Source organism: Manis javanica, chromosome 6 (genome assembly GCF_040802235.1).
Source record: "Manis javanica isolate MJ-LG chromosome 6, MJ_LKY, whole genome shotgun sequence".
Classification (NCBI taxonomy): domain Eukaryota; kingdom Metazoa; phylum Chordata; class Mammalia; order Pholidota; family Manidae; genus Manis; species Manis javanica.
The window spans coordinates 67734828-67747085 of record NC_133161.1 but is presented as its reverse complement, the minus strand read 5'-3'; the positions used below and the strand labels follow the sequence as shown (position 1 = coordinate 67747085).

Sequence of the window (12258 nt, the reverse complement as noted above, 5' to 3'; positions counted from 1 at the left end):
TTCTTTAAAAATAGCCTTCCTCTAGTAGTTCCATGAGGACTACTTCTAAATACAAAAACAACTTCCTTTTAGAGATCTGTATAACCTGTTATAAGAAGAAAAAAAAGAGAGGAAAAGAGATGCTTATTAATTTTCTAGTAAGGATACATGCTGCAAGCACCTTCTTTTGGGGCCAGTTGCCAACTTTTTTCCGAAATATACATAAAAATAATTTTAAAATAGAGGAGAAACCTTACTTATGCAACATTCCCAAATTATACTATTCAGGAAATATTAGCAATTATATATATCATCATGCAGAAAAATTACATGTTAAGCAAAATTCCGTAATAGGAAAAAATATGCTCAATATTTCAAAACATGTTTATAAATTAGATATGTATTCTGACACCTTCTTAAATATTGCTAGATGAAGTGTTAACAGCAGTGATTCTAAATTCTCAGAATTGAAATTTAACAGTTTTCCCTAGAATAATACATTTAATGAGAAATTTATAGTGAAAGAATCACACATAGGATGTTTATATCTTTGTACAGAAAAGTTAGAATACTGATTCTCAGAAATACTTCATGTCTTCTTTGTTTCTATCATAATTTTTGCTAGTAATGATGGTTTCCATTTTCATCTGCTCTCTCATGCCCAATGATAAGCATTTACAAATATGCAGTTATATACAACTATTAATTAATGATTTTGTGCAAGGCACTAGAGGGACTTGGTCCCCAACTAATCAAGAATAGGAATAAGCATTTATGAAGTCAGACTGTAAATCTTATTTTTGAACCTGAAATGACAATCATTTCCTTGCTTCCAAGATCCAAATTAGTAAATGGAACTAAACAAACTGTTACACTAAATATTTCATTTTAAAATCATTGACTAAAAAAGATAAATCCAAGAGAAATGAACGAAGGTGACTCCCAGAACCAATCTTCTGTACATATCTACTTATAACCCCTCAGGGTTCAGGCAGCCACAACAGCTAGATAGACGGCTGTTCCTAAAGCAGGGCAACGGGGAGGAGATGCCTTTTGGTGTTCAAAGTGAGCCTCCATCCCTAACAGGCTGGCTTCCCCCCTTCCCTGAAGAGTGAAAACCAGTCCTTCCCACCCCACAGATGCAGTAACTGCACCAGCCCGAGGGTTGGGGGATGGCCTGTACCAGCTCCGTATCGGGTACTCAGGTCCGCCCTCAGTGGCTCTGTCCGTGGGGGCAAAAGGACAGGTCAAGGAAGGAAATCAGATGCAACCAAGCCTTGAGACCTGCCAGGTTTGTCAAAAAGGAAAGAGAAGGGATAAAAATGAAAACAAACCAGGTCAATGCAAGGACATTCAAGACATTCAGCAGGACAAAAATTATTTCGCCCAATTCTAAAGGCACTCCTGGCACTGAATCCAACACCAAAGGAAGCCCATGAAAGTAGTTTGTGAAGCAAAGTTCAAATGTCTTTCTGACTTGAGGCTCAAAGCTTTCCCCACAGAAAACAACCCATGTGAACAGGTAAGTGCCTGCCTTTGCCTGAATCACTGCAAAGCAGGAACTGTGACATTAACCTTGTACTAGTTGGGAGACATTTCATTTGTGAGGTTTGTTGTCACCAGGAGGGAAAAGTACTTCAAATGGAAAGCAGTGACCCGGTAAGGGTCATCATCAATCACCTGGGGTCAAAGACCTTCCCAATTTAAGAAGAGGCAGGAGGTGAGGGAAAGAGGGCAGAGAAAGATCAAAAGGCCTTTGATGGGGGTTATCTACCTACACAATAGAACCTGCAAAATGGAACTTCTCTGGAGTTTGAAACCTCCTAGTTTCCAAGGTGAGAGACTTCAAGAGGGGTCTTTGTTGTTTTTTTTTTTTTAACTTGGGTGCTTAAGATGAAGACCAGAGTCAGCAGATGGCAGAAGAGGCCTAGCGGCACAGGTTTACATGGCTGCCAGTTCCAAGGTCTATCTCTGCAGATGACTAAATACTATTTTCTTCTCTAGAGCAAGTACTGGTAGGGAAAGGGAGGGGAGACCCTGCCAGCTCTGCAGGTGCCAAATGGCAAAGTGGCTCAGCTTCAACTGCCTTGCGATACTGTCGCTGATGCAAGTACACTCACTTCTTTTCTCTTTGTAGAAGGCAATCAAACAGTGAGGTTGGGAAGTAAAATCATGCCCCTTTAGGCCACTGCCAGTTGAAAAGCAGTCAGGCTCTGTGGGATCCTTGCTATTAGTGAGGACATAGTTTTTGCTACTGTTCTCATTGTTTTAATGAACCCGAGATGATTAAAGGAACAGCTGGATACAGAAGGACAACCAGACTAGAATGCTGTGTGAACAACTCCACTGTGTAGAGTCAGAAGAAGGGAAGGGACAACCTTAACTCAGAAAGAGACAGTAAAGGAGAGCTCCATCAAAAGCCTTGTTTACCCACTTGAGAAACTTTTTTTGTGGCACATTCAAGGAGAATCGTCCATCCAAACTAGGCTCTGTCCTATTTCCAGGATGCCTTTCCCTATTAGCTGCTGAGTGGAGTTATTTCAAGAACACAAACAATATAAGCTTTTTAAAAATTTACTGAAGATGTTTATAAAAGTAATTATTTTGAGAAACAAAATATATTGCAGAGCAATATAAATGGCTTTCAGATTATGGGCTGTTCTGATTAGCCACGCCCTGGATGCCTCCAGCCTACTCCCACTAGCATGGATAATTGAGAATCTGCTGTATTTCCATTTTAACACAGTCTCTCTAATATATTTCAGGCATTCAGATGGAAAATCAAGTCCTTGAATATCATTTCACCTTACATGAATTTAGCACATGGCACTAACCTCTATATAGTCCAAAGAAGCCTTCATAGCGCAGCACTTTCTTAAAACAGTCAAAGCTATTTTTATACATAAGTTCTCCCACAAAAGAGCCAGTTGATCGTTGGTTCTGCATTCGAGTTTTTACAAGATCAATAGGATACACGGCAGTGGCTCCAACAGCTAAAATCAAATAATACCAGTATTTCAGATGGGATTAAGGTCAGTTAGAGGAAATGGTTAAAGTCAAAGAGAAGACTGATAAAGTCAAGGAAACACATTAAGCACATATGGATTTTTAAAACTGCTTTAACTTTCTATACCTTTAATCAACAACTATGAATTTTCATTCAAGTGTCTCCCAATAAAAGGATGTCACAGATATTTCAAAATAAAGAAGCACATCACCACAGCCTAACCTCATTATCAACCTGTCTTTGGAGTACCTATTTGCACGTAAGAGAGAAAAGCTACTTCTAAGTCTGTGATCACATGCAGGTATGGGGAAACGATTCCCTTTGCTCTTACCACACTTCATAGGTACAGACTGATAAACAGCTTGGGGATAGACAAGAGAAGACTTTTGTCCTTCAATATTTCAAGTTGGAAAATCAGAGAAAAAAAAGGAAAATGAAAAATTTGCACCCATCAATGACTAACCTCCAGCAATAGAACCCAGACCAAACCTATAGGCTGACTCTGCAACTTGTAGGAGAATTGATCGCGATGAGTTGATGGAGGCCTTCTTCTTTGTGTGCACAGGGATTGAAAAGTGGGAAGACAGAAGAAGAGAACAAAAACAAGCATGTGTTAGTTTTTTTTTAAACTGAGTTGTAAATTCACACTACAACTAAAATGTCACAGAGGAAGGTGGGATTAGGTTCTGTAAGTCCTTATCAATGAAAAGTTATTATTACTGCTAATATTTAAAATCAAATTTGAACATAAAGAAAGCCATTACGTACCCTCCAAAAAGGTTACGAACCGATTTTCAAAGATTACAACTCTCAATAGTGACCAAAGAGAACAAATTTAAAAGCACTCATGTAACATCATTCTTCATCAATTCAATTGGTAAGTTTGGAATTTTTTGTTGTTGTTGCTGTGGTTTTTCATAGCAATATACAGCCTAGCAAGAGCTGATAAAAAGAGGGCTTCTCAAACCTACCATTTAAGAAAGTATAAAATGAAAGGAAACTTGGTTTATACACCCAAACTCTTAAAATGTATACAACCTATGACCCTGTAATTCTACTTATAAAAAGTTAGGCAAGAAAAATAACCATGTAGGTAAACAGGGATCAAGCTACAAGAATGTTAAAAAGCAGTAGTTTTAAGAGTAGAAACTCCTGAGAACAACCTAAATGCTCAATATAAGGAGGACTAGTTAAAAATAATGCCATAGCCTTAAAACAGAATCATGTCCTTAAAAATGATACTGTAAAAGAATATTTGATGTTACTAAAAATGTTCATAAGGTATTATAATGTGAAAACAGGTTAAAGTGAATATGGTGGGTAGACAGGTATTCATGACATGATTATCTTCACCTTTTTAAAAAATGTTTGAAATACTTCATGATAATCTTTTAAAAACTATTAAAGACTGTGTGCACTATGTTATATTTTATAAAAATAATTTGTGGCTATGTATATGCTTATAACAATAATACTAATTTTTTGGCTATCTCATCCCCACAAATACTCAAAACGTTCACAATGCTACAGCTAGGTGGCTGTATTACAAGTGATTTTTACTTTTTCTTTTTTTTTCTGTCTTTTCTAAATTTATACTTTAGAGGCCAGTTGCTGTTTACTGTTGTTCCTTTGACCTGTTATCCTTACAGTGTTTCTGATGCCAAAACATTTCAGAGTATTGCATTTCTTTCTCTATATAAATAAAATAGTAGTTGTATGTCACACAGAGTTGTCATAGGAAGGTGGCATATAATTAGTGCTTAATAAATACCTGTTGAATGAATAAATACATTCAATAAGATTTGTTTCTTCAAATGCCATAATTAAAATCAGTTAACAATGAGGATAATTACCAATTCCAGCTATCAACCCACTGAATTTTAGTTGCTGTCAATGTACCACAATTTCAATACAATGAGATTATTTGGAATCTCCTTCAAAGTCATTTAACTGAAAATAGCTTTACATAGAAATATGCATCTGTAAGAATGTGAAACATTTCTTCTGCATATTCCACAGGTGTTTCCAACTGCATCCCTGTATAGGTGGAAATCAATAGTGACTTCATTTTGACAGATGCATCCATATGAAAAGACACTGTTTTATTTACATGGGTCTAAATATGCTACACTTAGGAAGGTGCTGGCATTAAAATAACAAGTGAAAATACTTTGAAAATAATGGAGGTGGGAGGAGATCTACCACTACCACTAATTCTTCACCTAGAAAACAAAATACACAAAACCCCAGACTGTTAATCTTTCTGAAGACAGAATGCAGCATGCTTGTAAAAGAGATAAGAAAGGTCCCTACTGTACTCCAGTAGAGGATAAATGTCACCACTGAGTCTACCAGGTGGATGACCTCCATTGCTTGAGTCTGTCAATGTTGTCAGGCCCACTGGGGTGTACAAAGTAAAGAATATTCCAGGCAAGGCCGTTCTGAATTCCTCTGAACCTCTAAGCAGCAGCCAGTTGTTTCCTGCTGTAAATCTCATCAATGTTGTCTAACCCGCTCACGGCCAGTATCAACAGGCACCCACTGTAAACAACCCCAAGCGGCAGAGGGCACAGAGAAAAACTGTGGGATACCACTGCCAGCTGGAGAACAGGAAGAACCTAAAACAACTTCTCTGCTTTTCACTTTTTCTTAATCCCAAATTTCGACAACAGCGAGTCGCATAGAGACGAAGAGGTAACAGTCTGGTGGTAAGTGGGGTTTACAAATCAAAGGGAGGGGAGAGCAATGTTGCTTCCACCTCTGCATGTGATTACACAGTTCTCTCCCCAGACTTGGGGAAACCGGCTTCCCCTTTTAACAACGCCCAGCTGGCCTCCCAGAGGTGCCTAGTTAGGATTTACTGAGCACACACCCACAACTTTGAGTTACATGCCGCACACAGACTTGCCACTGCATTTGGGTGGGAAAGAGCTGCAGGGAGGGGGTCCTGGCGCGGGGCCTGCCAGTCCTAAAAATGTAGCCCACATCAACCCATTGTGGTCAAACTGGCGTCTCTGCACAGACCCAGAGTTTCAAGCCAAAAATTGTTAAGTCTCCTAGGACTCAGAGATGGCTTTGTCTTACAAGATGTATTTTTCTACAATGTTGCCTGTCTGTGAGTGGATGTAAGCACAACACATGCCATGAAGGCTTTATTCTCTAATTCTGATCTACAGAAAGCCGAGCAAGGGTTAAACAGGGAGGTCCCACGTCTTAAGTTTCTGACTCCCACAACTTCAAGAGATTGGTTTCTGTTAACCATAAAATAAAATTTAGCATTCCTCAAATTGTTTCCACATAACTTATGAATCCGTTCACAGAGAAAATAGGTCTAAAAGCCTTCAAACTATTACTCCAGACTAAACAAAATTATCTCATTTTGATATTCAGAAAAACGGAAGGCATGGCAGTTAGACAATGCACTGACAAAGGACCTCTCTTCGGAGCAAGGATGGCTTTCATTTAGCGATGCGCTGCTTCTTTGGGACAGCAACACCAGAACAGGACCCCTGACCCACATCTCTCAACGCAAGAATTCGTAAGAAGAAAATATATGCCTATGTGGGGAGAGTTATGCTTCCAGTGCAGTTAGGAAATCACCCCATCTTTGGAAGAAACAAGCAATTGCCAACTATATATATGCTAATCAGAATATCTCTAAATAATTTCTCTTTACAGCCTTTTGAAATTGTCTGGATTTCTGGTACAAAATGGAAAGATGGTAGGTCAGATGCCAGTGCCAAAAAGACACTTTGCAAGGGGGACAAGTCTGGGGTGCCTTACATGGGGAAGCACATTTGCCCTTTTTGCCCACCTGTCTCTGGGCCTCAGCCAAGTTGAAGGGCAGAATGCTCTCTTCCAGAGGAGCTATTCGTTCAATGTCTGCTAAGGTCATACGTCTGGGAGGAAAAGAAAAAACAAACACAAGCAGCAACCAGATAAAAATTTATTGAGATTTACACTATGTAATTTTAAAATGTTCCCCTTTTTGTTTCTTGTATTTCAGAGTCCTCTTTAATTTGGCTTCTTTTTCTCCTGGTTTGCTGCCCTCCTCCTACCCCCACCTCCTAACCTCCTTTTATTAAGCTAATTTAAAAAAAAAAGGGCCAACTTACCCCCGTGGCTCATATAAATCTGCTAACTGAAACAAGATGTCAACTTCCATGGGTGTAACCTGACCGAATTTCTGAGCTGCCAGAACAAACTCTTCTGTATGGAAAAAGAGTTAAAAGGGAAAGATTCAAGAAGGAATAGCCACTAAATGCAGCATTAACTCAAGGCATTGGAATGAGTGAACATCACAAAACCTTACTATCAGTTGTAGAATTCAAGTCAATCCAAATAGGGTAATAATTTTTGCTGTTCTTCATAGTGTACATGAGAGTGCCTCTAACATTGATTTTAAAAGCTTGCTATTTCTCAAACTGCAGGTCAGGGAAAACAAGGAAATAGATATGGAACTTCACAGGCACAGGTCCCAAGAGATTATATTATTGACACTGTGGAATTCTTAAGGGAATTCTCTGTTTTAAAAAGAAATCCCATTAAAATGTGGATATCTTACTCAGAGATTGTAGATCAGCTTACACTGTCACCAGTGTAAGTTTATGGAATTCCTCATACACTTCTGAAGGCCACTTTGGAGACTGCCAATGTAGCTCAGGTTCTAGCAAGATTTGAAGACCTTTAAGAAATTTCATGTGGTTCTCTCATTCTCTCATTCAAAGACTGTCTTTGGTTTATTTAAACACTTGCGGAAGATTGTTTGCTTTTTTCTGTCTGATCAAAGGATGAAGGACACACCATATGGTTAATACGTGGCAATGTAGTACAAAAATCTCTAACATAAACTCTTGGTTGCCTTCATACACCAAGATACTTGCAGGCAAGAACTCCGATTTAGTCTCACTCACCCTTAGTCACCTCTACGTCTTTCCTGCTGCCAGCCAGAGTGCTGTAGATCTTTCTAATGAGTTCCATGTTGTTTAAGAGCGAATTAAATCCATTAAAATAGGAGAAACTAACTTGATGGGACGTGGTACCTCCAGCAGCCTCACATAAGTTGAAAATAAAAGAGAGGAGAAGAAAAATAAACAAAGTATTGATAGAATGAAGAGAACTCAGAAGTACATTTGTCAAGGGCTAGTTTGGTGTATAATCAAGAATATATGTATAAGAAGTGGCTGTATTTTTCTTTCACATTTAAAAAAAAAAACTATAAATGATTTTTAGAAGTAACTGCAACTAATCATGACCAGAACTTGTACTCTCCTCACAAAAGTCCTAGAACACTAAATAAATACATGTGTAGGATTATAACAACAGGGCCAGTAGTAATTTATAGAGTTCAAATTTCAATTGGAAATGTTTTATAATTTTATTTCATCTAATGAGCAATCCTTAAGGCTTAGACATGCAAAAGTATATTATAAAATTATATGTATACACAAATACCTAAACATGTATGTGCTTACACATGCAAAACTCTATTTTACCAACACAAACTATGAAAAGGGGTCAATCTAACATTAATATCATGATTTGTTATATTACTTCTAATTAGCAATAAATAATCATTTAAGTACAGACTTTACTTCATGGGGTTTCCAGCAAACAACTATAGTATAGTAAAATTATGAAATGTCATATGCTTTCATGGTCAGAATTCTGATAATCAGAATTTGTAAGAAACCGTATTTCTTCACAGGGACAAGGGAAGCAGACAGCATGTCCATTATGAATGAAACTTCAGTTGGGGTTTCAAATTCTATCCTTTCCTAACAAGGCAAAATATTTTTATTAGGAAAGCACTTCTTTATAAGGAAACAACCACATAAATCTTCACTTAGTAATCATTTAAAATAGTTACCATGAGAGGTTAGAATGAAGAGGGAATGGGGAGGACCAAGAAAAGGAACTAGACTAACGCAGTGCCAGGGTGGAAAAGGCTTTGTCAAAATGTCATGTGTTTGAAAAGAGGCACCAGGCAAAAAAAAGGAAAAGGGAAAAATGACAATTTTTCCTGCCTATAGTATGGGAAACCCAGAGGATGGCATAAATACTCCAGAAATCTTCTCCCTGGGATTAACAAAAGTAGAGTCACCACTGCGTTAAGGATTCTCAAACAAGTGATCGCCAGAATTATGTAGGAAGCTGTAGATACTGGAATTCTAGGACCTCACCATCAGTAGATGGTGAATCAAAGTCACGGAGGAGACCTTAGAATCTGTATTTTTAATAATTATCCCTGGTGATTCTTACGCTCCATGACCAAGGCTTGGGAAGCACCACCACAGAATGTTCCGGGACACCCTCTGGTCCATGAGGTAAGGAGACAGACTGGACACCCTCTAGAACAGAAGCTCCAGAGCTCTGGACAGCAGGGCTTTGCCACGTGTGCCACTGGTAACTCAACACGCGTTCAGTAAGTGATCTGCTGGCTACTCAAAAATACTATCCGTGTGCACTATTTTTAAAAATCTTTTTGCTTTGGAGAGTAGATAAAAGCAAAGATCAGCACTTGACATACCTCAAAATATGAAGCAAAATTACATGGGATCATAAATTTTGTGTTTCTTTTTTCATAAAACCAGTCAATACATTTCTTTAAGATAGTCTATATTACCCAGAAAACATTAACCTACTCACTAAAATTAGCCAAAACACATATACATGATCACATTGAGAAAATATTAATGTGTTAACAGGAAAAATTCTACATAATTTGTAAGAATTTTCTTATAACCCCTTAGCTACTGAGCTCATGCCAGGTAAAATAAACTGCTTCACTAGGGCAAGTTACAACTTACAGCTACTAGACATTCTTCTACAAAAGGTGTTAAGACGTGGGGGCGGATGGTGACCATGATGTGTCGGAAGTCAACAGCTGTGACTTTTCCCGTCCTGGCACTGTCCCTTTGCACAAAGGCTTGCTTCGCGTGCTCCAACTGTATTTCCTACAAATAAAGAAAGTGAAATAGTTAATGCATGATTCTCAGTTACTACCAATTACTGCTCAATTTCAAATCAGGGTAAAGAAATAAAGGTTATATTGATTTAATAAGCCCCACCTACTTGTCAAATAGCACCCCACACCCATCCCAAGCTATTATCTCCTTCCAAAGAGAGAACTTTGCTCAGACCAGCAAACATGTCTTAAGAAAGTACATCACACCTTAAATCTCCTACCCCCAAAGAAGAAATCAACCCTGTGCTCTGCTAGAGTCCAAGGATAAAGAAAATAAAAACTGGAATAGAGTTTGGTAGGCTCAAAGATCTGGCCAAACCCAGCTTAGGTGATGAAGGTGATCAAAAGAAAAACACCTACAGGGACATTAACCTCTTTCCAAAGAAGAGAGAAAAATTCTTAATGATAACCTGGTACATAAACATGTGATGTAACAACAGATTGACAAGGGCGGTTCCCCTCTGGAACACGGTCTTCCTCTGACACTACTGGTATTTTGGGCAAGTAAGCCTTTCTTGTAGGGTCTGTCCTGCGCATCTCGACCCTCCCTCTTCCCACTAGACACCAGTAGTCTCTTCCCCTCAAGACCCTGAAAATCAAAAGTGCCTCCAGAGTGGGCCAATGAATGAACCAACTAAGGACCACTGCTTTAGAATTAGAGATCAGACGGTATGTGGGTCAGAGGTGGCAAAACCAGGAGAGATATTTTAGTTCATATGATTTAAAGATAGGAAGCCTAATCTTAGATTTCCATTGCTATCCCTAGAGGATAGGTATATATACAAATTAAAACAGAGCTTTCCATTGAAACCTATGATGTGCCAGGTAGGAGAAGCATCTCTTCTGCAGAGAGCTCTGTATTGTCTTCCTCACTACACTCTGCCCCTTTCCCACAAGGACCCTCAAAGTGAGATCTAATGTCTGTGGAATTAAAAAGCAGCAATGATGGAGCTCTCAAGGACTTCAAATTATTTAAATGAAAAGAAGTTTTATTAGATAATATTGAAGAATTTTTTTTAACTTTGGAGATATAATGACCTGTAGGGGTATAAAAATGAATTGCGCTTATGAAGTAGTGCAAACTAGAGTATGGGGAAAATGACAGAACTCTGAGACTCTTTAAAGTACTCTATCTCCTTTCTCCTCCCCAAGGAGGTGGGGAGATGAAGGTTGATAAAATATTCATAATTGAAGCTGGATAATGGGGTCATGTTTCAGTGGGTCATTTTTTGCAGTTTGAAAGTGTCTAAAATAAAAAATGTAATAAGACAGTACAACACTAAAAATCAGAATTCTTACACCTATTCCAAAGCCTCTTCTGAGACTTTCTGCCAGTCTTAGGACATCTGCCAGTTTTGATCTAGCCTGTCTCTGCTGGAAACCTCTTTTGGACCACTTCCTTAGTGCCACTTCCAGCTACCCCTTAAATGGGAGGCATCTGTCAGCCCTCTGTCCTCAGTCTTCTCACTCTCCTCTCCTACTCGAAGCCCCTCTCTCAAGGCCTCAAAGATTTCTTGTAAGGCTTGACTCCCAGATCTAGAACCAGAATTTCTGACTGTTTATAGAGAATATTATCCATGTGGAAAACTTGTAAAGGCCAAAAGAATCACTGAACCCAAGACCCTACAAGGAGCCTTGTTTCTAGCCTCCCCAATGCCCGGCCCTGCCAGACCTTCTAGCATCTGGGCCTTTGTCCACACCCTTCCCTTCACCTAATGTAGACTGATGCCTCTTTTTCTAGCTTCTGATATCCTACCACTTTCTCTAGGCTTGGCTCCAATGCCAGCAGTTAGGTAAATATAACTAGACTTCCTAATGGAAAAGAACTGATCTGATCATGTGGCCTCCTGCTTGACCCTCAATTGTAAGATTTGCTTTATTCCACCTTACACTGTGATCAGTTGTTTATACTCCTGTCCTTCCTCCTACCTTCCCAGGGAAAAGGGAACCTGTTCATCCCACTTATGATACAGGCAGATGCTTTAGGTATATAGCTGGTACTCAGTACAGGCACATAATCATCAGCGATGGCTACTCTGTAAAACCAATTAAACAAATCATAATCTAGTGAACAAAAGAGGTTCTCTGTACAACTGCCTGCAACTGAAGACAGAGGAAGGACCCAACTGTTAAACAGCGTATGATGAGAAATGGCCACAGTATGTAATCAAATGAACATAAATGAACACAGTCTCCTTTAAACTGCCAGACCCACTAACTTTATCATAAGCCAAGGTTACTCGCAACAAGAGAAGGTGTGTCCAGTTATTTACCATTCCCCCAGTTTAAAAATCAAGTAGAATCT

The 12258-nt window shown here is 38.8% G+C and overlaps 1 protein-coding gene across 5 annotated transcripts in view; it reads right to left on the bottom strand.

Moving 5' to 3' along the window:
• The window catches only part of SLC25A13 (solute carrier family 25 member 13), a 177108-nt gene that overhangs the window by 61685 nt on the left and 103165 nt on the right, over window positions 1-12258 (bottom strand). For 4 of the 5 annotated variants that reach the window (XM_017676680.3, XM_073238804.1, XM_017676682.3 and 1 more), the window contains 6 exons: window positions 9796-9942; window positions 7900-8038; window positions 7102-7195; window positions 6801-6885; window positions 3450-3537; window positions 2814-2972 (listed from right to left, as the gene is read on the bottom strand). In XM_017676680.3, the coding sequence (XP_017532169.2) occupies window positions 2814-2972; window positions 3450-3537; window positions 6801-6885; window positions 7102-7195; window positions 7900-8038; window positions 9796-9942 (712 nt within the window). The remainder of the gene's footprint in view (window positions 1-2813; window positions 2973-3449; window positions 3538-6800; window positions 6886-7101; window positions 7196-7899; window positions 8039-9795; window positions 9943-12258) is intronic. The other variant, XM_017676681.3, reaches the window with a different exon arrangement.